This window comes from Symphalangus syndactylus, chromosome 6, assembly GCF_028878055.3.
Source record: "Symphalangus syndactylus isolate Jambi chromosome 6, NHGRI_mSymSyn1-v2.1_pri, whole genome shotgun sequence".
NCBI classification, from domain to species: Eukaryota; Metazoa; Chordata; class Mammalia; order Primates; family Hylobatidae; genus Symphalangus; species Symphalangus syndactylus.
In genome coordinates, this window is record NC_072428.2 from 117,624,689 (window position 1) to 117,650,686 (window position 25,998).

General features: G+C 46.2%; 1 protein-coding gene across 20 annotated transcripts in view; it reads right to left on the reverse strand.

Moving 5' to 3' along the window:
- Positions 1-25,998, reverse strand: part of PAX4 (paired box 4) — a 29,020-nt gene continuing 3,022 nt past the window's right edge. The window contains exons 2-15 of one of the 20 annotated variants that reach the window (XM_055281436.1): positions 24,215-24,292; positions 22,916-22,978; positions 7,667-8,098; positions 6,950-7,128; positions 4,905-5,016; positions 4,390-4,520; positions 3,869-4,084; positions 3,472-3,547; positions 2,795-2,920; positions 2,489-2,571; positions 2,059-2,128; positions 1,138-1,193; positions 729-870; positions 1-400 (exon numbers count right to left, since the gene is read on the reverse strand). In XM_055281436.1, the coding sequence (XP_055137411.1) occupies positions 258-400; positions 729-870; positions 1,138-1,193; positions 2,059-2,128; positions 2,489-2,571; positions 2,795-2,920; positions 3,472-3,547; positions 3,869-4,084; positions 4,390-4,520; positions 4,905-4,917 (1,056 nt within the window). In that variant the 5' untranslated portion in view covers positions 4,918-5,016; positions 6,950-7,128; positions 7,667-8,098; positions 22,916-22,978; positions 24,215-24,292 and the 3' untranslated portion in view covers positions 1-257. The other 19 variants (XM_055281440.2, XM_055281441.2, XM_055281448.2 and 16 more) reach the window with 19 other exon arrangements.

Consider the following 25,998-nt stretch of genomic DNA (forward strand, 5'->3'; position numbering starts at 1 on the left):
TAATAAAAACTGCTTTTATTACTGCTGAGTGGAGGCCTCTTAAGGCCAGTGTGAGAAGTGAGTGGGTGTTGCTTTACCAGCCCCTCCAATCAGGTGATGTGCCGGAGAGGCGTCGAGGCAGGGCCAGGCAAGGTCCACACAGGAGGGAGCAATCACAGGAAGGAGGAAGGAGCCACAGTCTGTATGGGCAGGACAGTAAGGACAATGGGCAGGATGGTATTAGATCCTCCCTATGCCATCTCCTTCCCACTCCTGCCTTATTCCAAGCCATACAGTAGTGGGCAGCCAGGCCAGAGCAGGGCCTGAGAGCCACTAAGACTGGCCAGGGGACAGTGGGAGGAAGGGCAAGGAAGGCAAAGCAGTCGTGAGTCCGGGGAATTCGGCTGTGGGGGCGAGTGGCCTGTGGGGACAAATAGAGAGAGCTTGGGGTTATTGCTCCCACCCCACCTCTCAAAGTCACTATGGGAGAGAGGCTGAGACATCAGTTTCCCACCCTGCATATACACACTTGAATCCCAGTCTCACACCCTTTACCTGCTATGGCTGTCAGTGATACCATAGACTCAGGGGTTACTAGTCTCCGTAACTTTGTGGACCATGCAAAGAATGAGGAAAGCTGTATTGAGATTCCTTTGATAATCCCCAGTGGAGATCCACGCCCTCCTGGAGGTTGAGTCAGTCGGCCCTCCCCACACCCTCCAGGACTGAGGTCTGGCCTGAATTCTTACCCCAGCAGGGCTTGAGACAGGCTTTAGGTGGGGTGTCACTCAGACACCTTTCTGGTGCTGTTGCCCAGCACAGCTGATAGCAGGAGGGACCCAGTGGTTCCAAGGCAGGCAGGGCTGCTGTGGGCACACTGCCAGGGGACTGCTAAAAAAAATAGCAAGAGAAGAACCTTAGCTTCCAGTGATGCCTCCTGTAGAGAAGGCCAGGACCCCAGAGCTGCCTGCCACCCAAGTAGTATCCTGCACAACTCCAGAGGGCACAGTTCATATAGTAGACTTCGGGATAGTACTTTGTTGACATGAACACTGTGGGGACCTGGAGAGCCAGAGATCCTGGCTCAGGCCAGAAATGGAAGAGCCCATGAGCCCTTCAGTCTTCCCAGGGCACAGACTCCCCTCTCCTCCCGAGTACCTGTGCAGAGATGATTCCTGGGGCAACCCTTGGTACAGTCAGCCCCTGGGAAGCACCTATAAAATGAGAGTGAATCCACTCAGAAGGAGGAATTGGGGTTGGGGACAGGAGGAGTGTGGTGAGAGGCAGGAAGGTTGGATACAAAGAGGTTCTAGGAAAGTCAGCCACTTCTGGCAGGGGTGTGAGCAGATGGCTATTTTAACCCAAAACTGTCCTCTTCCCCAAGACGGGTCCTTGGGAAACTGGAGAAGAATGATTAAATTCCAGTGATGGTACTGGTGACAGTGCAGCCTTAAGAGTGGGGACTCTGTGTGCCCAGCATCTAGCACAGGGCCTGGCATTTGGGAGATGCTGAGTAAATGTTGGATGGATGGGTGGATGGATGCATAGATTAATGGAAAGATGGATGGATGGATGGATGCATGGGTGCATGGGTGGCTGGATGGATGCATGGGTGGATGGATGGATGAATGCATGAGCAGATGCATGGATGGATGCATGGGGAGATGCATGAATGAATGGATGGATGGATGGATGGATGGATGGATGGATGAATGGATAGGTAGATAGGTGGGTGAGCAGGTGGGTGAGTGACTGGCTGGCTGGCTGGCTGGATGGATAGATGGGTGGATGGATAAATGGATGGATGGATGGAGGGATGGATGCATGGATAGATGGGTGGATAAATGGGTAGCTGGGCGGATGGGTGGGTGGGATGGGTGGATGATGCATGGATGAATGGATGTATGGATAGATGAATGGATGGATGGATGGATACATGGGTGGATGGATAAATGGATGGATGAATGGAGGATGGATAAATGGATGAATGGATGGAGGATGGATGGATGGATGGATGGATGGATGGATGGATGGATAGATGACTGAGCAGGCAGATGGATGATGGTGCAGAGAAATCACCTGGCAGCTGCATTTCCCACTTGAGCTTCTCTTGCCGACGCCATTTGGCTCTTCTGTTGGAAAACCAGACCTGAGCGAGGACAGGGACAATGCAGCTGGCTGTACTTTATGCTCCCTGTCACCTGCTGGTCTTACCACATGTTCCTAGCCTGAACTCAGAATGTTGACCCTTCCTTGGGCCTGACATCCTCCCTCCCTGCTCTAGCTTTTGCTCTCTGGACCCTTCCTCAACTCAAAGGTTTGGGTTGGGGAAGAGAGGAGAGCAGTCAGCAGAAGGTGAACAAGGAGGATCTCATCTCTGATTGTTGCTCCAAACAAGTTTGCTTCCAATTTCTCACCTCCCCTCTCCACCTCATTGGAACCCAAAGCCCTGGCCGGCCCAGACTCTTCCTCCTTGTGGTTTGTGCACAGTATTGCAGAGGTCACTCACCCTTACCGTGTCCTCAGGCAGAGAGGTGGCAGCAGCCAGCTTTCCACGGGCCACTGAATCAGGATACTGCCCACGCTGGAACTCTGCAGAGATCAAGGCTCACAAAGTAAGGGCACCGGGAGAGGAGCAAGGCATGGGTCTTGCTCAGGCAACACTCCCCATCTGCTACAACCCCAAACTACCTTCCTCCTCAAGGCAGGGCCACTCACAGCATGCACCTCTCAGGCTTTGCCCACAGGCGTCAGGGCCACTGTCCCTGTGTCACACTGAGGACTCTCTGACCCTCCATCTGCCCCAGCCCAGCACCTTTCTCCAGTGCCTCTGCTTGGCTTGGGGAGAAGATAGTCCGATTCCGGTGGCCGGTCCCTGGGTGGGGACCCCGGGGAGTCTCAGAACCACTATGGGGAGTGAGGAGAGCTGGAGCCAAAACAGCTGAAAAGGAAGACAACAGTTTGTAGTGGTTTGTGATGGTAATTCCTCTGGTCAGATGGGGTCCCTGAGTCTCTGGGGCTGCAGCCAGGAGACACCATGGGTAGAAGAGCAGAGCCAAGCTGGTGGGGCATTCATAGTTACTTAGAGGTCACTGCAGGGTCACTTGGTGGAAAGGGTGCTCAATACCATGGTGGGGTTCACGCTTAATGTGCAAAGAACATGAATGATGCTCTAAGAAGCTATGCACGGGGCAGAGGGAGGGCATAAGATGCAGTCCTGCCTCTTTTTCAATAGATCCTGTGAACCCAGGGGCTAGGGGACCTGGGTTCTGTTCCAGGGCCTGCCATCAACTAGCTGGCGAACTTGGGTAAATCACTTCACTTTTCTGGACCTCAATTTTCTTCTGCTGGGAGAGAATGAGACTCCCTGCCTGGTCCTCCTTATTGGGTTGTTGTGAGGGTGATCCAAGAAAGAACGAGAAAGGGCTTTAAGAACTACAAAATGCTGGAGATTTGGTTCTGATTAGCCCTGGGGACAACTCCAAGGCCCACCTGGTGACCTGAGCTGTGTCCACAGTAGTCCCTGGTCCTCCTGTAATGCCCGCAGGACTCGGTTGATGGAGGAGACCTGGGAGTGTCAGGGTGTTGAGTGGAGAGATGGTGCTTAGACTCAGGTCTATACCCTGAGGACATTGCCCTTAATATCCTTTTCCCCATCTGTCTCCACCTACACATTGCTCCCAAGGGCAGCCTCGTCTCTCTCTCTCTATGCTTTCTCCTTCCCAATTCTTTTATTAACACCACTTCTCAAAAGAAAAACTTATGGGTCAGAAGAGCCCAGGAGCCCTGTCACCAGCTTGGGATGCCCACATTGCCAAATAAGAAAGGTTCTTTGTCTCCCCAGAAAGCCTCTTTTCCAGCCCCAGTGTGGGGAGGGAAGGGTACTTACACTGGGAGTCTTGTCCTGGGTGCAAAGCCCTTCAGCACAAAGCTGGCGTTGGATTTCCCAGGCAAAGAGGGCTGGACACTCACCCTTCAGCTGGGCAATTCGAGCCACCACAGGGGGTGTAGCCAGCCGTGGCTTGCTTCCCCCAATGCCCTTAGGCTCCAAGACACCTGTGCGGTAGTAACGCCCTAGGATCTTGCTCACACAGCCGTTAGATACCTGATTCAGGTGAGAAGCAGGGACAGGTGAGGCACGATGGGCAGAAGGAAGGAGAGTGTCCCTGGGACAGGAGGAGGCTATAAGACAAAGCCAAGACTTACTGGACCAGGCCATGGAGTTGGGAGTCCAGCCTCACCTTTGAGGGCCTGAAGCTCCCCTTTTCAACCTCCAAGAGGATCTCCCAGGAAGTGACCCAAGTCCCAAAAGCCCTCGGAGCCTGCAGCAGCCCTGGGCTCTTGCCTTCAGGGGAGCCCTTTCTCCCTGCTTCCTGTCCCCATCACTGGGTAAAGGTGCTGGCCCATTACCTTAAGGCTCCGTGAGATGTCACAGGGCCGCATTCCACTGACTGCTAGCCGCACAATCTGCTGCCGGGTATCCAGAGGCAGGGGCCGGCCATTCACAAAGAGTCCCCCCAGCTGGTTCATGCTGCTGATCCCTGGGCATGAGACAGAGGTGTCCACACACCACCTCTCCCACTGCCCTGCCTGCCTGTGGAGAGGGTCACTCAGACCCCTCCAGCCTGGCTTCCCACCACTGAGTGCATCCTCTCCTGGGAGACTGCATCCTTGCTGCTCCCAGGCTGTCAACGCAAGCCACTTTCTTTAAGAGATGGCTCACAGGTGAGTCTTTGTTCCTTGCCCATACCCGCCAACTCTCCTGATCTAAGGGAAGCAGGACAGGGCAGGAAGGGAGGGACTGGAAAAAGCTTCCCCAGAACATTGGCCAACGGCAGATGAAACAGTTGATGGAAGCAAAGCCCTGAGGTCTTCCCTTGTCTCTGTTTTCCTCCCTGTCTTCCCACTTCCCCCAGGCTCCTCACCGTCCTGATGCATGCTCCAGGCTGACCCTCCTCAGAAGGATGAGACTCCAGCTGGGAAGCCTGGGAAGGGAAGTTCCTTCTAGGAGCTCCTTTTCCAGCTTGGGGGCTGGCTCTGCAACAACGGGGGGTTATCTGGGTGAGGTCTTTTGCTTGAAATCGTCCTGGGAGGTAGTGTTTTGTGATAGAGGGTCAGGTTTCTAAAATTTGCCAGTGGGTTGGCTAAAATCAGAAAATTCTAATTCCTTTTATTTAAATCTTTGTGGGATAAAAACTAAAACACTGCAGGTTGGCTGAGGACTGGATCTTTCTTGAAGTCCTGATAAGGGGCTGGGAGGATTGAGAGGGTTCTCATTTCCTGCACATTCATTACAAAAGGTTGGGGAGGTAGAACGGGATGATGCTTTCAGATATTCAAGATTTCCCCATTCCAAATGGACAGCTGTTGTCTCCAGCTGCTCCTAAGCCTTCTCAGCCCTGGATGACACACCTGAGCCAGAGATTCTGGGGTCCTCAAGTTCAGGGGTCCACCTTCACTATTAGGCAGTCCTCAGTTGGGCTCTCCAAACTGCCAGCCAAGTGCTGCACTTCAGAAAGTCTTGCTCCTGTTTTTTTATACTCTCCAGGAAGCTCTAGGGAAACTGGGACTCAGCTCTAACCCACCAGGCATTGAGGCTCTGGTCCTACACACTGGGCATAGAGACGAACACGCCTGAAGAGTCGACTTCTCCTAGGAGACTCATCTCTTAGCATCTCTAACCTGCTGAGATTGTTCATTCTGTTCATTCTCTGAAGAGTTCTAGATCTCACAGTGAAGCTTCAATTTCAGAGACCATCTTTCTGGTATCAGACACTCATTCATTCAACTAACATTTATCAAAGGCATATTGAAGGGAATGAGAAGCAGGAGAGGACTGTCCGCTGACCAACACAGAAACCATCATGAGCCCAAGAGAGACTCTGAGCAACAAGGGACACAGGTCCCACAGGCCACCATACCTCTTCTACTTTCACTAGTAATTAATGGGAGTTGAAGATGCCTCCTTTCATGCCTGGAACCCTGGTAGTGCTGGAGATCACCCCAAGGAACAGCTTATGCATAGAATTTTCTTATAATAAGCGTGCCATCTGGGCTCAGTTAATTCATCTGCAGTTATATGCTGAATAAGGTATTAAGCACCAGCACATTGCTGGTTGTTCAGGATGAAGGCAGTAAACAGAAAAGGGTAAAGTCATTGCTCTCCAACAGATTAGAGAGCAACTGGAGAAAGGAGACTAGCACCAGTGAAACAAAGAATTACAAAGAGTTTGGAATCCAGAGTCTACTTTTTAAGTTCAGTAGCTAAATTGGCTTTTACTCACTTGTTTCTAGGTAGGTAGAGATACAGACCCCTTCAAATTCTCATCTTTCCAAAAAGTCGGGAAAGAAGGCAGAGGTTTTCCAAAGAGAAAACTGAGGCACAGATTGGCATTGCCACAAGTCAGGGGCTGTCCAAAGACTAAAATTCAAGGTTTAGAAGCCAGTTCCTCACCAGAAGCTACAATTTCTGGCTCCTAATCCTGGGCTCTCTTTCTCTTCTCCCACCCCCGCTTCATGTTTGTGTAACTGCCACAAAAACAATGGAGAGAGGAGAGTCAAGCAGGACGGTAAAGGGCTGTGCCAAGACAGGGTGAAGGAGCTCCAAATATCAGCCAAACCCTAAATCCTTCATGGGACTCAGTTCTCCTAAGTGACCAGAATTCAAAGGAGCAGTAGGGATGCAGGTTCAGTATCCAAACCTAAATAATCTCCAAACCTAAATCATTATGCCCCAACTCACAAACAGAAACCCCATTCCCAATAGCCACACCACACGTTCCCAACATTCATATTAACATGTCTGAAAAGATAACTGGTGCTTCCAAGATAGAAAAACAGGAAACGGGGTGGAAGGGGCAGGAGGGTGGTAGCTGCAAAGGCAGAGTGGGAGAGAAGTTGGGTTTGGCCACACAGAAGCATGGAGACAGCGTGAGAGGCAGGGCAGACAATGAGCCTGCAGGTGAGCTACCTGTGTGGAGGAAATGAGGTGGGAGCTTCAGTGGGAGGTCTCAGCTTCTGAGACCCCTGCAGGCTCCAGGGGTGATGATGGTCTGGTCTTGGTAACAGCCTCCACTCTGCTCCTGCTTCAGTCCTGCCAGGGGGTCCAGAGCTACAGAGATCCTGTGCTCAAGAGCAGAGGGCAGCCTTCTGGGAGTAGCCAATGATGTCACAGGCCATGAGCAGAGGAGAGAGGAGGAGGGAGGTGTGCATGGGCTGACTGACACCAGCCCTGAGGCAGGGCAAACCACAGCCAATGACCCACTGTGTCCTTCTATGGGGAATCCTCAGAGCCCTCTTTGTGTCCATCTACCACCCTGAAGCAGGGACAGAGCCATTCTCATACAGGCAAAAGTGTACCCACACAAGCACCAGTATTCCTGAAGGGCGTGCTGAGCATGGAAGATGGGGAACTTCAGGTTGTGTTCTTAAGGCTTTGAATACACAGAAGCAAAAAGATGCCTTCCCCAACCACCAACACAGCTTCCCAGCCAGAATGCACATGCATGGGCTTTGGGGTCAACTCCTGAGTCATGTGTGTTGCTATAAAAGATAAATGAGTATACAGACTGTTGCCTAAATACTCACTGAGTTGGCTCCTAGCACTCTGAGATAATGAGAGTGAATGGAGAAGAGTGTGAAGAGTGTGTGTCACCTAGCACCAGCTGTCCCCAGAGAGTGTCCTCACCAATTCTCCAACTGACTCCTTGACTGAGGTGACACCAAGGGTGAATTCTTGCCTGGAAATGGAAGGATCCTGGACTTCAGAACACTGACAATGGTAGTGGTGGTGGAAATGAGCCTCAGGATAGTCAGAGATGCATGTGGGTGTTTATAAGGAGGCTTGCAGCAGGATTTTCCTTCTTCCATCTTTAGATGTTATCAGGCTCCATTCTGTTAGGGATCTGATGCTTTTAGACTCTAAGTTAGTAATGGCACTGCTGTTTCCACAAAGGTTACCTGGGTCATTGGCGAGGTCAGAGGCATCGGTAGCTGGGCATGTGGTACCTGTGGAGTGGGATGCTGGAAGTGAAACACAGCCTCTAGTGCATGGAGTTTTTGTTGCCAGTCATCAGGGTCTTGGGCAGATGGCCTTTGGGTCCATTCCACACCTCAGAGTCTGTGAAACCATGGCAAAAGTTAGACTAGAAGTAAGCAGAGTGTAGGGCAATAAGACTAGACCCAGAAATCAGAGAATGGAAGACGTATGTCGTTGGTAAATGTTTTGAGGTTTTGGGGGTGAAAGTGGTTGTTGTGCATTCAGCTTGATCCTAGGGTTGGGAACTCTTGCTCTCAAAGGCCAAATATCACATAAGTGAGTTTTCCACTTTACCCTGACACATACTCTCTTCCTCTTCCACCCTCCTCCAGCATCCTCAGGCTGGTCTTGGGGTACAAGGGAGACTGCAGAGGGTGATTTCAGGACCTCGGGCAGGATAGCATTTGCCCAAGTGTCCTTACAGCCCATTCCATCCCCGGGCAGCTGGGGACTGCTGGTCACTCTATTTAGCCATGCCTGGGTGGGAGGAGGTCCCCAGTAAGGCCTGTGGTAGCCCTGCTCCTAGTCCCCCATTCCTGCCTCATCCCTCCCCGCTAGATCTGCCCCTGCGTCTAGGGGCTCAAGGCTTATGTCCTGACCAGCTATTCCTATAGACAGCTGCATGAGGGTGGAGATAGGGGTATCAGGGGGAGCAGGGACAAGCCCTGGCAGATGGTGGTGGCAGCGATTTACCCCATAAACTACCCTCTCCCTCCGCCTTTATGACGCGCTCTTGGGTCTGAACAAACAGAGGCTTTCGACCCAGAGGTGATGGGGGAGGGAAAAGTGGTAAAGGGCCCTGGCAGGGGGGCCTAGAGAGCCCAAAGGCTCTGCCACTCAGCCCTCTGCCCAGCGCGCTAGACTGTTTGAGGAGCAAATATCTGCCTTCACTGTCTGACTCTCTCAACCACCCCCACCAGGTTTGGGGCTAATTGTCCCTCATTAGCTGGGCCCAGGCCCCGGGCTGCCGCCAGCCCCCGCCATCTGCTCACAATTATACATTAACTCAAAGGTCTTGCCACCCGCCAACAGGCTGTGCGCCCCTCTCCGGGGCCAGCCGTGGCCATTCCAGCCTGTCCCTCGCCCTGATGTAGAGCCCTGATCTCTGGCTTCTTCTGCCCTTAGGAGTCCCTGGTAGAAAGGCCCGTGTCTGTAGGGAAAGTCCTGTCCTCAGGAAAGGTGGCTGGAGTTCCCCTGCCTTCCTCAAGGGACCAGAGTGCGAGCCAAGCCCGTGCGTAAAGCTGGAGAGGACTGGGCGCGGCCAGCGCAGAGACCCGCTGGCGTCGGTCTGACACCTCGTCTTGGGCTCTTGGCACCTGTTGTGGGAGGTAACACCAGCTCTAGGCTGTTTCCACCCCTCCCTATGGTGCATTTTCGTAGGCTGTGGGGTCCTGGGCCCCTTCTTCTTTTTCTCCGGAAAGCCCCATCTCCTGCCAGCCCTCAGCTTTCCGGAGCGCACGCGCCACCTGTCCAAAACCGCTCGCTGGCGGCCTGTGCCTCCCACTTTAAAGTCAAAGTTATTTCCTTGCTACAAAAATACGGGGGCTATTCGAGTTCCCTGAAAATTCTGAACTTGAGACCCTCACGCTAAAGTCGCGCTACCCCCGCAAAGCTTTATGCAGTTACCCTACTCTCCCAGCCCAGCCCCTGCTCTGACACCAAAACTCCCTCCCTGCAAATCCCTGCAGTCTCCTGCTCAGCTCCTGGGAGGCTGGCACCCGGATCCCTCCCTCTGAACGCCCCAGGGAGAGAGGAAGGCGCACACCCTCCCAACTGTAACTTTGAACTCGGGGCACAGAAGAGCCCTCCCTTTCCCCCTGTTTTTCACCATGAGCTTCTAACCTCTGAGCTCAACCTTGCCTCATACTTCTCTCAGGGCTAGGGTAGATGAGGCGGGATGTTGAGTCTGCACTTCCCCAGACTAACTCCCAACAGAGCTGGGTTGTTCAGGGGCCACAGCCTAGGGCCTAAGGCGGCCAGGAGGAAGCCCATGGGGGATGTGAAGGGCAGGCTGTGCAGAGCCCAGCCCAGAGCCACCAGGACCCGCAGCCACCATGCGCCTCTGACCGCCCTTGGAGAGTTTCTCCTCGGGTCTGCCTGTGCACCAAACCCGCCAGTGTGGGGAAGGTGCTGCTTCAGGGCTGCGGTGTTCACACCCACGCTGATAACTGGAAACTGGAAACCTGAAGTTCGTCTGTTCCATGAGATCTGCCAGCTCTGCCCTCCTAGAAGCTTTCCTCACCCCACTGTGTCCCACTTTGCATGGGGTGGAAGATCTGGGGAGGCAGCTGCAGTTTGTTTTTCTTTCATTTTCTTTCTTTCTTCTTTCTCTTTCCTTTTTTTTTTTTTTTTTTTTTTTTTTTTTTTTTTTTTTAAGACCTCTATGGTTTGACTCCGGGATGTTTGTTTTTAAGTAAACATTATTTCAATGAATCTTATTTTTTAGGACAGCTTGAGATTTACAGAGACACTTCAAAGATAGTACAGACAGTTCTCATATGACCCACACTGCATTCCCTTCATTATTAACATCTTACATTGGTATGGTACATTTATTATAACTAATAAACTAATGGTAAATATGTTATTATTACCTAAAGCTCATACTATCTTCAGATTTTCTCAGTTTTACCTGAATGTTCTTTTTCTATGCCAGGAACCCATCCAGGAGCCCGCTTTCCATTAACCACCATGTCTGTGGCTCCTCTTGGCTGTGACAGTTTCTCAGACTTTGCTTGTTTTTGATGACTTGGACAGTTTTGAGAAGTCAGGTATTTTGTGGAATGTCCCTCAGTGGGGATCTATGCTTTTCTCATGATTAGCCTGGGGTTATGGATTTGGGAGAAGAAGACTAAAGAGGTAAAGTACCATTTTCATCATATCATACCTGGGCTTTGGGGTCAACTCCTGAGTCATTACATCATGTTAAGGGTATATACTGTCAACATGGTGTATCTATCACTGTTGATGGTGACCTTGAGCACCTGGCTAAGGTAGTGTTTTTCAGATTTGTCCACTAACATTACTATGCCCCCCTTTCCTAATGGCACTTTTCTGAAGGAAGTCATTGTGCACAGCTCACACTTAATGAGTGAGGAGTTATGCTCCACTTACTTGAGAGCGGAGTGTCTGCATAAATCATTTGGATTTTTTCCGCTGGAGCGATCTCTTTTTTTTCTCCCATTTATTTATATCAATATGGACTTATTTTATTCTAAAGAAATGTGTTTTATTTTGGGGTGTTATAATACAATATACTACTTTATTTTGTTGATCAAATTATTCCACCTTTGACAATTGGGAACCCTTTCAGTTGACTCCTGTGTCCTTTGGCATGCCCCCATTATTGTAGGGTTTGAATTTTTTTGTTTGTTTCTTTTGGGGTTTTTTTTTTGTACTTCTTTACTTTCTGCAACTGCAAGATGCTCCAGGTTATCTTGTATATTCCCTGCCCCAGTCCTAGAATCAACCATTTCTCCAAGGAGCCCTGGTTCCTTCTATAGAAGAATGGTATGAGAAACCAAGATCTGGACCCTAGGTATGTTTGTTGCTACTGGGGTGTTAGTGCTTCTCTGTTCTCTCAGTTGACCAGGCAAAGAAATATATGTGTGTATACTGACCCATGTATATACACATATCTTTAATATTTCTATATGTAACCACTTGTATCTAAATTAAGCTATTCGTGAGTTCACACTGATGTCTCCAACTCTAATCCATTATTACATGGATCATTCTGGTTTCCACCCTGCTTATCTGTAAGCTCCCACTCCAGCAGTGAGACACCTGGCTCCCATAATCCATCATCTATTACTTAAGTGCCCAATTCCAGCATATATTATTGTGGCATCTGAATTGTTAACACAAACCATATAGAAAAATGAAACAACTTTATCAACTGGAGTACAATGCTTTTGTACAATTTATTTTACCTTAAATTTACAGACTCTGTTCATTCCCAAAGTTACTTAAATCAGTAACTTTACCCCCACTCCCTTCAATTAGGTGGTTTCATATATCTGTAATACAGTTAGATTATTTTATCACATTCTGCATTCTATTTTAGGATCCCCTGACCTTCGATATGGCTTTTAAAAATTTGCATACATTAAGGTTCACTCTTTGTGCTGTAAAGTTCTATAGTTTTTGACAAATGCATAATGTTATGTATCCACCGCTACAGTATCATACAGAATAGTTTCACCATTGTAAGAAACCCTGATGCTTCACCTGGTAACCATTGATCTTTTTACCATTGCTGATTTTTTTGTTTTTTGGGGTTTTTTTGCCTTTTCCAGGATGTCATATAATGGAATTAGAGAGCATATAGCATTTCCAGACTGGCTTCTTTCACTTAGCAATATGTGTTTAAGTTTTATCCATGTCTACTCATGGCTTGAGAGCTCATTTCTTTTTAGTACTGAGTAATGTTTTATTGTATGGATGTACCACAGTTTATCCACTCACCTATTGAAGGATGCCTTGGTTGCTTCCAAGTTCTGGCAATTATAAATAAGGCTACTATAAACATTTATGTGCAAGTGTGCAAGTTTTTGTGTGAACATAAATTTTCAACCCATTCAATTAAATACAAAGAAGCACAATGGGTTGTATGGCAAGACTATGTTTAGCTTTGTTAAAAAAAAAAATCTGCCAAACTGTTTTCCAAAGTGACTGCACGATTTTGCATTTCTAGCAACATAGATGATAGTTCCTGTCACTTTGCATCCTTGCCAGCAATTGGTTTTGCCAGTTTTTTGTATTTCAGCTATCCTAAAAGATATAACGGAATTTCATTGTTGTTTTAATTTGTAATTCTCTAACAACAAATGATTTGGGGCATCTTTCCGTATGCTTATTTGCCATATGTACACATTCTCTGGTGAAGTTTCAGTTCAGACATTTAACCCATTTTTGTTTGTTTTTAAGAGATGGAGTCTTACTATGTTGTCCAGGTTGGATTCAAACTTCTGGGCTCAAGTGATCCTCCCACCTCAGCCTCCCAGGTAGCTGGGATTACAAGCATACTCCACTGTGCCCAGCTTTGCCCACTGTTTTTTTTTTTTTTTAGATGGAGTCTCACTCTGTCGCCCAGGCTGGAGTGCGGTGGTACGATCTTGGCTCACTGCAAGCTCTGCCTCCCGGGTTCACGCCATTCTCTTGCCTCAGCCTCCCGAGTAGCTGGGACTACAGGTGCCTGCCACCACGCCTGGTTAATTTTTTGTATTTTTAGTAGAAACTGGGTTTCACCATGTTAGCCAGGACGGTCTCAATCTCCTGACATCATGATCCGCCCGCCTCAGCCTCCCAAAGTGCTGGGATTACAGGCGTGAGCCACTGTGCCCAGCCTGCCCACTTTTTAATTGGATTTTTTTTATTTTTGAGTTTTAAGAATTCTTTGTATATTTTGGATACAAGTCCTTTATCAGATATACATTTTGCAAATATTTTCTCCAAGTCTGTGGTTTGTCTTTTGATTTTCTTAACAATGTTTTTTGCAGAGCAGAAATTTTTAATTTTAATAAAGTCCAATTTATCAATTTTTTTCATTGGTCATGCTTTCGGTTTACATCTAAATACTCATCACCAAATCTGAAGTCATCTATGTTTTCTTCTGTGTTCCCTTCTAGAAGTTTTAAAGTTTTGCATTTTACATCTAGATTTATAAACCATTTTGAGTTAATTTTATGAAATGTGTAAGATCTGTGTCTAAGTTCATTTTTTAACATATGTTCCAATTGTTGAACATTTGTTGAAAAGACCACCCTTTCTCCACTGAATTGCCTTTGCACCTTTATCAAAGATTAACTGGCTGTATTTGTGTGGACTCTCTATTCTGGGCTCTCTATTCTGGGCTCTCTATTCTGTTCCTTTGATCTATGTGTCTGTTCTTTGAACAACACCATACTGTCTTGATTACATAGCTTTATAGTAAGTCCTGAAATTGGGTAAAGTGAGTCCTCTAACTTTATTCTTCTTCCACATTGTATTGGAATCTGTGTCCTTGCCTTTTCATATAAACTTTAGAATCAATTTGTCAAGATCTATAAAACAGTTTGCTGGGATTTTGATAGGGATTTCATTGAGTCTATAGATCAAGTTGGGAAGAATTGACATTTTAATAATATTGAGTTTTCCAATCCATAAACATGAACTATATCTTCATTTATTTAGATCTTCTTTGATTTATTTCATCAGAGTTTTATAGTTTTCCCCATAAATATCCTGTGTATATTTTGTTAGATTTATATCTAAGTACTTTACTTTTTTGGTGCTTCATTTTGATAAATGCTATCACTTAAAAAATTCTAATTCCAATTGTTTATTGCTGGTATAAAGGAAAGCAACTGGCTTTTATAAATTATCCTTGTATCCTCAGAAGTACTATTAATTAATTCCTGGAGGTTTTTGTTTGGTTGGTTGGTTCTTTGGAATTTTACATATAAACAATCATGTCTTCTGTCAACAAGGACAGTTGTATTTCTTCCTTCCCAATCTATGTATCTTTCATTTCCCTTTCTTGTCTTATTGCGCCAGCTAGGACTTCCAATATGATGTTGAATAGGAGTGTTGAGAGAGAACATCTTTTCCTTGTTCTCAATCTCGGGTAAATGTCCAGTTACTCACCATCAAGTATGATGCTAGCTTTAGTTTAGTTTTATTTTTTTATCTTCTGGAAATTTTATTCTGCTCATTGCTTATTTCAAACTTATAATTGTGCTATAATGCATTTTATTCTTTATTCTCTCTCTTATTTACTTTATTTTTATTTTACCTATTTCTGTTTATTTTTAAATTTTTCATCTTTTTTGGTTTTTTATATTTCTTTTTATTTCTTTTTTATTTTTTGTAGAGATGGGGGTCTCACTATATTGATCAGGCTCATCTCGAACTGCTGGCCTCAAGTGATCTTCCTGCATCAACCTCCCAAAGTTTTGAGATTACAAGCCTAAGCCACTACACCCTGCTTATAATGCATTTTAATATAATAGCTGGAAGAGCTAGTACCCTTTTCATTACTCTTTATTCAGAACTTTTCTTATTCGTCCACTCAAGTTTATTTTTCAGTTGAGCAATAGTATCATTTTGTCAAATTAAAAATTTTGAGCCAGGTGCGTTGACTCACACCTGTAATCCTAGCAACTTGGGAGGCCAAGGGGGGTGGATCACTTGAGCCCAGGAGTTAAAGACTAGCCTGGGCAACATGGCAAACCCCACCACTATAAAAAAAAAAAAAAAAAAAATTAGCAGGGTGTGGTGGAGCCTGCCTGTAGTCTCAGCTACTCAGGAGGCTAAGGTGGGAGGATCACTTGAGCCCCAGAGGTGGAGGCTGCAGTGAGCCATGATCATGCCACTGCACTCCAGCCTGGGTGACAGAATGAGACTCTGTCTCAAAAAAAAAAAAAGATTGGACTGTATAATAATTAATTTAGAGAGAATTGTCATCTTCACAATATCAAGTCTCCCTGTCCAAAGCAATGTGTATTTTTTAATAGACTTTACTTTTTAGAGGAGTTTTAGGTTCACAACAAACTTAAACACAAGGTACAGAGATTTCTCATATACCCTTTGTCCTACACATGCATAGCTCCCCGTTATCAATATCCCCAACCAGAATGGTACATTTGTTACAACTGATGAACCTAAGCTGTGGGATTTTTGTAGATTTCTTTATCAAATTGAGGAAGTTCTCCTCCATTCCTAGTTTGCTGAGCATTTTTATCATGAGTGGGTATTGGATTTTGTGAAATGCTTTTTTTACGTCAGCTGATATGATTATATGTTTTTTTCTTCTTTAGCTTGTTGATGTGGTGAATTACATTGAATGGTTTTTGATGTGGAGCCAGCTTTGCAAACCTGAAATAAATCCCACTTGGTCATGGTGTATATTTCTTTTTATACAGTGTTGGATTTGATATGCTAATATTTTGTTGAGAATTTTTGCATCTAGGTTCATGAGCAATGTTGGTCTGTGTTTTCCTTTCTTGCAATGTCTTTATCTCTTGTATAAGGGTGATATTGGCCTCATAAAACAAGTTAGGAAGTGTTTCCTCAGCTAGCCAGCTTTGAGGGTGAGGATTTATCAAGCAGACGTAACTCAGGCTGAGAGACACATGAAGTTCATCTCCTATAACAGCATCTAGGACAGTATGGCTCAGTAATTAACAGTGGGAATTCTAGAAACATCAAACTTCAGTTCCTATCCCAGCCCTGTCATGCCATCTGCATGATCTTGGATCAGTTAACTGTTAATTCAACAAATAATTATTGAACATGTGCCAGGCACTGGAAAAACAGCAGTGAATAAAAAGGGCAGAAATCTCTGCCCTCTTGGAGCCTACATCCCTTTTTAAGCTTACATTTTAAAACTTTCTGTGCTTCATTTTTCTGCATGTGTAAAATAAAAATGACAATAGTAGCTACAACATAGGATTGTTGTGAATATTATATAAATTAACAAATGTAAAACATTCTATATAAGTGTTTTATATTATTACTATTAATACTACTATTGTGCACCGACAGTTAATATTATTATTTATTGACTGAGTTCAGTAGTTATAGTCTAGGAGACTCCCAGGCCATCCTCCCTGCTTTAACTCTGTGCTCCCGTTATTTCTGTCTCTCTGCTTCTTCAGTTGGCCTTTTTTATCTTTGGGATCACTACCCTATTATATGAAACTCCTTCTCTGGCCTAGATTTATCTTGCCTAGGAGATAGTTGGGTGGCTATCTTTCTGCTGCTTTTGAAAACTACCAAAACTTTGCCCGGCGTGGTGGCTCATTCCCATAATCCCAGCATTTGAAGAGGCTATGGTGGAAGGATTGTTTGAGGGCAGGAGTTTGAGACCAGCCTGGACAACATAGTTTTTTGGTAGAGATCCCCATCTCAAAAGAGAGAGAGAGAGAGAGACAGAGAGACAGAGAGAAAGGAAAGAAAGGAAGGAAGGAAGGAAGGAAGGAAGGAAGGAAGGAAGGAAGGAAAAAGAAAGAAAGAAGAAAGAAAGAAAGAAAGAAAAGAAAGAAAGAAAGAAAGAGAAAGAAAGAAAGAAAGAAAGAGAAAGAAAGAAAGAAAGAAAGAAAGAAAGAAAGAAAGAAAGAAAGAGAAAGAAAGAAAGAAAGAAAAAGAAACACAACAAAAAAACCCTGATAATTGTAATACCAGCAGCCTGGCAGACCGGCTGCACTGGCATCACCCTGGACTAGTTAGAAATGCCATAAAAGCTTGACCCATCCCCAGATCAGGAAGACAGATTTAAGCATTAGCCTCCTGTCTCCTTGCCAGTCTGCTTGCAGTAAAGCTTTCTTAAAAATGGCTGGGTGCAGTGGCTCATGCCTGTAATCCCAGCACTTTAGGAGGCTGAAGCTGGAGGATCACTTGAGCCCAGGAGTTCAAGACCAGCCTGGGCAACATAGTGAGACCCCATCTCTATAAAAATTAGCCAGGCATGGTGGCACACACCTGTAGTACCAGCTCCCCTCCCAAGGAGGCTGAGGAGGTAGGATTCCTTGGGCCTGGGAAGTCGAGGCTACAGTGAGCAATGCTTGCACCACTGAACTCTAGCCTGGATGACAGAGTGAGATCCTGTCTCTAAAAAAATAAAAAGAAAAGAAAAATACCCAAACTTTTGCATTTTTTAAAGGGAAGGGGATAAGGAGCATAAGCCACCAATAGTCCAGGTCTTTGCCTGTGTGCTTTCTAAAGGTTGTGGAGTCTTGGCCTGGCCTAGGTTAGAGTGGCGGGGGGCGCTGTATTTTCTCTAGCCATCACTGAAAATCAGGCTGTGTCAAGCCCCACATAGGAAAGCTCAGTATTCCAGCTTGGGTAACTTTCCACTGCTTAGCAAGACCCAGAGGAAATGGGAAAGAAAATTCACTCCCTAAGGATAAGGGTCCTACCTCTCTGCCAGGAATCCAGAGCTCTTCAGCTTTACTGTGCCCACAAAGGCCCCCAAAGCAACACCTGCTCAGCCCAGCGAAAGCATTATACTACCCAGAGAACAAGCTATGCAAAGATAGGTGATTATAAATTAAGTCTCATCACTATTTTCAGCTTGGCATCATTGAATGCAATAACCACACTTGAAAGGAACCATTGTCCCAGGTTTCATTATTAGTCTAGCTGGCTTCTCCTCCACTGCTAATCCCGGCTCATCCAATTCCTCTTCACTGGTCCTCAGGTCCACTTCTTGGTTCTGGATCAAAACAGCTCTTACTCTCTGAAGTCTCCGTTACCTGAAATCAGTGATGTAAGCCCTCCCTAGCCTGCTCCACGTTTCTTTTTTTTCTGGAAGACAGCCCAACACTAATGTTTACAGGAAACTTTTTACTCTCTGATTTTATTGCCTTCTCCCACTCTCCAGCATTTAGACCTTTCATGGCAACCCTTTCTTTACTTCCTATGCTGGTTTCTCTTCAGCATTCTATTTTTATAATTGAATGCATAATTATAATTGTCTCAACCAGTGTTTGGAAAGAAAGCTCTGTAGAGCTGTTTGACCTTACCTGGATAAGTCACCTGGGGTCCTGGCAGATACCCACCAGGTCAGCACCAGGGCTCCCCCTGCAGCCTGCCCAGTGCTCTGCATTTGCAGAGACAGCCTGAGCGTAATTGTCAGCAACCCAGGCTCCCTTCATTGCCACTTCTCCTGAGAGCCTCAGCAGTGTGATAGGAAGGGGAGACACCACTGAAAGGGCAAGAGGACGTGCAGACTTGGGAAAGAGATGGCTGCAGTGAGTGCTCTGAAGTCCCAGTTCCCCTCCGGCACTGGATCTCCGGACACCCCCACCCTGCACTGTGTGCCTGACTTTCTTTACGGATGGAACTGAAAGGACAGGCTCTGGAACCCAAGAGTTAGATTCTCTGGGTGTTGGAGGAAGCTGGGTCTGAGATTGGAATGCTTCTTCTTTTTCTCGAAAAAATGAGGAGTTTATTTTAAAACAACTGATAAAAAGATCGATCAAATTATCTAACATGATTGTCCAAAGGTGCTAATCTTTTTTTTTTTTTTTTTGAGATGGATCTCTCTCTGTCCCCTGGAGTGCAGTGGCAAAATCTCAGCTCACTGCAACCTCCGCCTCCCAGGTTCAAGCAATTCTCCTGCCTCAGCCTCCCGAGTAGGTGGGACTATAGGCATGCACCACCACACCTGGCTAATTGTTTTGTATTTTTAGTAGAGACGGGGTTTCACCATGTTGGCCAGGCTCGTCTTGAACTCCTGACCTCAAGTGATCCACCCGCCTCAGCCTCCCAAAGTGCTGGGATTACAGGCATGAGCCACTGTGCCTGGCCCAAAGTTGCTAATCTTAGTAACTCGGAATAACAATTATGTTGGATCAGTAGTAAAGAATGCTAATTTTCACTTGAGCCCAGGAGTTTGAGACCAGCCTTAGCAACCTAGGCAGACCCATCTGTACAAAAAAAAAAAAAACCCCAAGGAAAAAAAAAGAAACAACAACAACAAAAAACTAAAAACAAAAAATTGACTGAGAGTGTTGGTGCACACCTGTAGCACCAGCTACTTGGGAGACTGAGGTAGGAGAATCACCAGAGCCTGGGAGGTCAAGGCTGCAGTGAGCTGGGATGGCATCACTGCACTCCAGCCTGGGTGACAGAATGAGACCTTGTCTCAAAATAATAACAATAATAATAACAATAATTTTATTTCTGGAATTTTCTTGTCTTCTTTTTTTTTTTTTTTTTGAGACGGAGTCTTGCTCTGTCACCCAGGCTGGAGTGCAATGGTGCGATCTTGGCTCACTGCAACCTCCGCCTCCTGGGCTCAAGCGACTCTCCTGCCTCAGCCTCCCGAGTAGCTGGGATTACAGGCGCCCACCACCATGACCTGCTAATTTTTATATTTTTAGTAGAGATGGGGTTTCACCATGTTGGCCAGGCTGGTCTCGAACTCCTGACCTTGTGATCCGCCCACCTCGGCCTCCCAAAGTGCTGGGACTACAGGCGTGAGCCACCGTGCCTGGCCCCTCTTTTCTTTTCAATTGTGGTAAAAAATACATAACATAAAACTTGCCTCTTTAACCATTTTTTACATGTACAATTCATTGCTATTAAGTGCATTCACAATGTTGTACAACCATCACCACCATCCATCTCCAGAAGTTTTTCATCATTCCAAGCAGCCACTCTGTACCCATTGAACAGTAACTCCCCAACCCTTCCTCCACTCAGCCCTTCGTAAACTCTATTCTACTCTCTATGTGAATTTGCCTATTCTAGGTACCACATATGCATGAAACCATACAATATGTGTCCTTTTGTGTGAGGCTTATTTCACTTCCCATGATGTTTGTGAGAATAGATTTCTTATGCATGCTTTCTCTCCCCTCCTCCTTACCGCCCTTGCCTCAGTTAAAAATGAAAGCTTGGCTGGGCGCAGTCGCTCATGCCTGTAATCCCAACATTTTGGGAGGCCGAGGTGGGCAGACCACGAGGTCAAGAGATCGAGACCATCCTGGCCAACATGGTGAAACCCCGTCTCTACTAAAAATACAAAACTTAGCTGGGCATGCACGCCTGTAGTCCCAGCTACTTGGGAGGCTGAGGCAGAAGAATCGCTTGAACCTAGGAGGTGGAGGTTGTGGTGAGCCGAGATCGCACCACTGCACTCCAGCCTGGCGAAAGAGTGAGACTCCATCTCAAAACAAAAACAAAAACAAAAACAAAATGAAAGCTGCTTTTGGAGCTATTGGTAGAGCCTTGGGCAATAATGAAGATGTCAGTCTATGAAGATGAATGGTAAAGGTAAAACAAGTGTGCAAAGGTGTCAGTCTATGAAGAACAGACTCCCTTAGAGTTTACATATCTTTTTTTTTTTTTTTTGAGACGGAGTCTCGCTCTGTTGCCCAGACTGGAGTGCAGTGATACCATCTCAGCTCACTGCAAGCTCCGCCTCCTGGGTTCACACCATTCTCCCACCTCAGCCTCCTGAGCAGCTGAGGCTACAGGCGCCTGCCACAGCGCCCGGCTAATTTTTTGTATTTTTAGTAGAGACAGGGTTTTCACCGTGTTAGCCCGGATGGTCTCAATATCCTGACCTGGTGATCCGCCCACCTCGGCCTCCCAAAGTGCTGGGATTACAGGTGTGAGCCACCGCGCCCCGCCTTTTTTTTTTTTTTTTTTTTAACTTTGAGGCAGAGTCTTACTTTGTTACACAAGCTGGAGTGCAATGGCATGATCTTGGCTCACTGCAGCCTTAACATTCTGGACTCAAGCGATCCTCCTGCTTTAGCCTACTTAGCTGGGACTACAGGCGTGCACCACCACACCAGGCTAATATTTTGATTTTTAGTAAAGATGAGGTCTCAGTATGTTGCACAGGTTGGTCTCAAACTTTTGAACCCAAGCGATCCTCCCACCTCAGCCTCCTGAAGTGCTGGGATTACAGGCACGAGTCATCACATCCAGCCAGAGTTTACATATCTTGAGTTCTGGCAGAGCCCCATATGAGACAGAAGACATGGCAAGAGCAATTCATCAGCCCACAGAGATACCAAGCAACTCAAACAAGAAATGGCAGCTTGCCTCTCTCCCCATGTTTCTTCTGGCCAAACCTGGGTTGGAGTTGCCCCAAGCATCACAGCAGGGGAATTCCCACAAGGGAGAGCCCAAGCCATCCTGAGATGGGGCTGGTTGGGATTCCAAAGAAAGAAGCACTAAATGCCAGGATGATGAGTCCAACGCATCTATTAGGGGGAACTTATATACAGAGTGGCCTGCAGCAATGCTTGCGGCAGACAGTGAGAGAAAAGGGAAGGTCTACCTAGGTATGTCCATAGCGAGGGTGTCAGGGTATGGAGTCTATACGAGGAATTTGGCTCAGGGCTGGGGCCAGTTTCTTTCAGTGTTTTGGGCAACAACCTAGATACCTTTATTAGTACCTGGGAATGTTCAAGGCCCCAGGCTGGGTTCAAGCCTGCTGGGGAAAATCTGTAGCTGGCTGGATCACAGCGTAGTCAAGGCACTCTGTGATTTTTGGTCTGGACACAGAAAGAAAGTGGGGGTAACTAGGGGACCCAGCACCTCAGATACCTGGATTTCTCTGAACTGAAGAGTGAGACTCCCTGAGCTCTGATCGGGTTAGCGAGGCAATAAAGAGTTAGCAGCAAAATAGAAGAATTAAGGTCCCAGAGTGAGTCCTGCCTCCTAGTTCTTTCTCTCCCAATCCAGTATCATTTTTTAGAAGACATTAAAGCTGTAATCTTCAAAATTCAAGGAGTAGGAGACAAAGGGAGAAAGTTTGAAGTAAGAAGAAGGAGCATGTGGGAGGGCAAGGGAGAAAAAGAAAGCACAGGAAACTCCCTCTTCTGGACTTCTGGCTTCTTCTGTCCTGCCATCCAGAGACAGTGGGAAGACACCATTGTCAAGTGTGTGGAGGGAGGACATTGCCTAGAGAAACTGAGTTAGGCCAAACTCTGCTGCTTCTTTTTGTTGTGAAACCTCAGCTTTCTATGAATAAACTAACCCTAGTTCATCCTTTTCTTTTCATCAAAGGGAATTGTGTTCTTTTGTTATATAGCTGCCTAACAAAGTACTACAGACTGAGTGACTTAGACTACATAAATTTATATTGCCTCACAGTTCTGGGGGCTAGAAGCCTGAGATCCAGATGTTGGCAGGGCCATGCTTCCTCTGAAGGCACCAGGGAAGGATATGCTCCAGGCCTTTCTACTAGCTTCTGGTAGTTCCTTCGCTTGCATCAGCATAACTGAAATAATCACGTGTGTGTGTGTGTGTGTGTGTGTTTCTGTGTATCTCTTCACTGTGTCTCTGCATTCTTTTCCTAAGGACACCAATTGTATTACTCCGTTTTCATGCTGCTGATAAAGACATACCTGAGACTGGGTAATTTATAAAGAAAAAGAGGCTTAATGGACTCACAGTTCCACATGGCTGGGGAAGCTTCACAATCATGGCAGAAGGCAAAAGGCACGTCTTACATGGCTGCAGACAGGAGAGAATGAGAGCCAAGTGAAAGGGGTTTCCCCTTATAAAACCATCAGATTTCATGATACTTATTCCCTACCACAGGAACAGTGTGGGGAAAACCACCCCCATGATTCAATTGTCTCCCACTGGGTCCCTCTCACAAGCATGTGGGAATTACAGGAGCTACAATTCAAAATGAGATTTGGGTGGGGACACAGCCAAACCATATCACCAGTCATGTTGGATTAGGTCCCATCCTATGCCAGTATGCCCTCATCTTAACTAATTACACCTGCAATGACCCTATCTCCAAATACAGTTACCTTATGAAGTACTGGGACGTGAGGACTTCAACATGTGAATTTTGGGAAGACACAATTTAACCCATAACAGAAATGATTCCATTGTTTTAATTAGCACCTCTCTTACAGTAATCCCTTAGCACTGAGGCCCAGAGAGAGATCGCCGGGCCCCTTCTAAACCACATCCCCAAGAACCAAGCATCTTCCCTTCTGTTCTTTCCTTCCTGGCGCCAAAGATGAGGTCCTACTCTATTTCCTAGGCAAGAACTGTAGAGTGAGTGCCCAGCAAGGCAATAATTCTCCTGGTTCTCACCAACATGCCATTTATCCTTTCACCTTCCCCACAAGCACTTATTTGGGGGCCGCTCCATGGGGCAGACATGGGGTCAACACCACTTTCTACCGTCATCATGTTCTCGGTGGTGCTTTTAGATTTCAGTTTAGATTCATCCTCTCTTTCTCTGAAAGTTCCCTGAAAGTTCTAGGCCTCAAGGTGAGGAGAAGACCAGGAGCTGTTCAGAGTCCATCTGACCAACACAGTCTTCAAGTTACTTGCTGCCTCCTGAAGACATCTGACCATAGGACCAGGATATATGGGGTAGAGGAAGAGGCCAGAGCACTGGGTATGCATGCCAGCAAGGCTTCTGCTGGGCAGCCTGAGGGCAGCATTTGGCCTCTAGCATTTGACCTAGAGGGAAGAAACCTCTAAAAGGGGGCAAAGGCTCTGATAATGAGCATAGGGTTGAGACAATCAAGGACTATGAAAGCAAATCCCCTTCTTAAAAAGCACTCCTAGGGCTTCCGAAATTTCTCAGATACTGTCATCTCTGTCTTAACCCAAGAAGAAGATTAGAGTAGACTGGACTCCCTCTAATCTCTAAATTGTAGGAACAGAAATTTTCTTGGAAGATAAAGGACAAACAAGTTGGATAAAAGGGAAAAAACTTACCCAAGGTGCTGAATAAACGTTTCCGTAGGAGGAACATAGAGAATTGCCACAGTAACTTGAAGCAATGACTCATCCAGCCTGATGGAGAAAACAGAGATGGGTGGGCAAGAGGCCTTGTGGGATAAGAAAAAATGGGCATATGTGGTGAATATCATGAAATGAAGAGGTCTTTGGCAATGCCCCAGGCCGGTGTGTGTGTGTGTGTGTGTGTGTCGGGGGGCGGGGGGGGGGCGGTGGATGGTCTCTAAGAGACTTCCAAAAACAATGACTCATGTATAGTTTAACTGGCAGAAGGACTATGAGCTTGAATTTAGGAGTCAAATAAAGTGGGTTGGAATCTTGACCTCCTGAGCCTCAGTTTTATTGTCTTTATAATGGAAATATGTCTTCTATGAGATAATTACAGTAATTTCATGAGATAATATGATTATATATATAAAATATCTAGTAATGTGCCTGTCCCATTGTAGAGATTGAATAAATGGTAGTTTTTATAATTTACTGAAGCACCAATAGAAGGCAACAAGAGAATTCTTAGCTATCAAAAATCACAAGCATAGGGTTTATACAGGTACACTGAAATAGTGCACAGCAAAACAAGGCTAAGCAAAAAACTCAAATAGCAAAAAGTCTTTTGCTGTTTTTCTAGGCTGCTGTTTTATGGTCACATGGGATTCACGCCTATTCATTCTTCTCACCTAGGTGAATTCTACCTGGAGGCTAGAACAGTATAAACATCAATCATGCTGTCACTGAAGAGAAGCAATTTGCTGTCCTTCCAGGGTGCACTATGGATTGTTTTGGCCAGGAGACAGGGCTGGTGGGACCAAGGCCTGCAGTGTAGCAGTGACACTATTCCCCGAATGAGTAATTAAAACTGAGTTTGGGGGCTTTTCTCTAGCATTATACAATCAGCACTCCCTCCTTCTTCCCCTCTGGGGAATTGACCCTGAGAAATGCCCTCCCTCTCTTTGGAGGCTCGGGGTGGAGGGAGGTGAGGACCTCTGTGAGCACCCAAGCAGTTCAGGGCCACCTTTTGGGGAAAAGTTCCACAGTGCCACCTACTTTCTAACCAATTACAATCTTTTCTGTGAGCATTGATTATGCTCCCACTATGTTCTGACTCCTTTTCTCTCTCTTGCTTTTCCTGGTCCCAGAAAGTTCTTACATTGATATGAGATGCAGGCTGAAAATCTTTAAGGAAAATTATGTATTAAGGTGGAATATATTTTTGTGGGGTACTGTTTAGTTATAATTTGTTTATTTTTAGTTTGGGGGAAGAGACAAAGCCATTTAACAACATGGAGAAGGCATAAGCAAGAAATAAGATGAATCGGAGGAAAAGAGAAAGAAGGGAAGTGAATGACTAGTGGAGTCTGTGTACCTATAAACATTAGAGTAATTAAACAGATTTTCCCATTTGTCTGTCCTGGCTAGGAAGATGAAATTGGTCTCACATCTTAGGAAATAGCAAGCTAGAAATCTAACTTCCTTGAAATTCCATGAGTAGCAACCCCCAGGAAGAGAAACCGTTCTAATCCTTCCAGGGGAACTCAAATACCAAGACGGAAATGTTTAAAGTTATAGTTAAAATGAATGAACATCCTTGTGTTTGCTCCTGAATCTAGGGATCCAGAGTTCAGAAGAGACATTCCTCTTAATCACCTCGTCCTGACTACAAGGGCCAGATGGGTGGGGAAAGTTTATGTTTGTTTGACTATCACGGTGAAAGAGGTGGAGAGCCACAGCTTCAAGTGGAGCTTGGTCTGGAGGAGAGGTCTGGG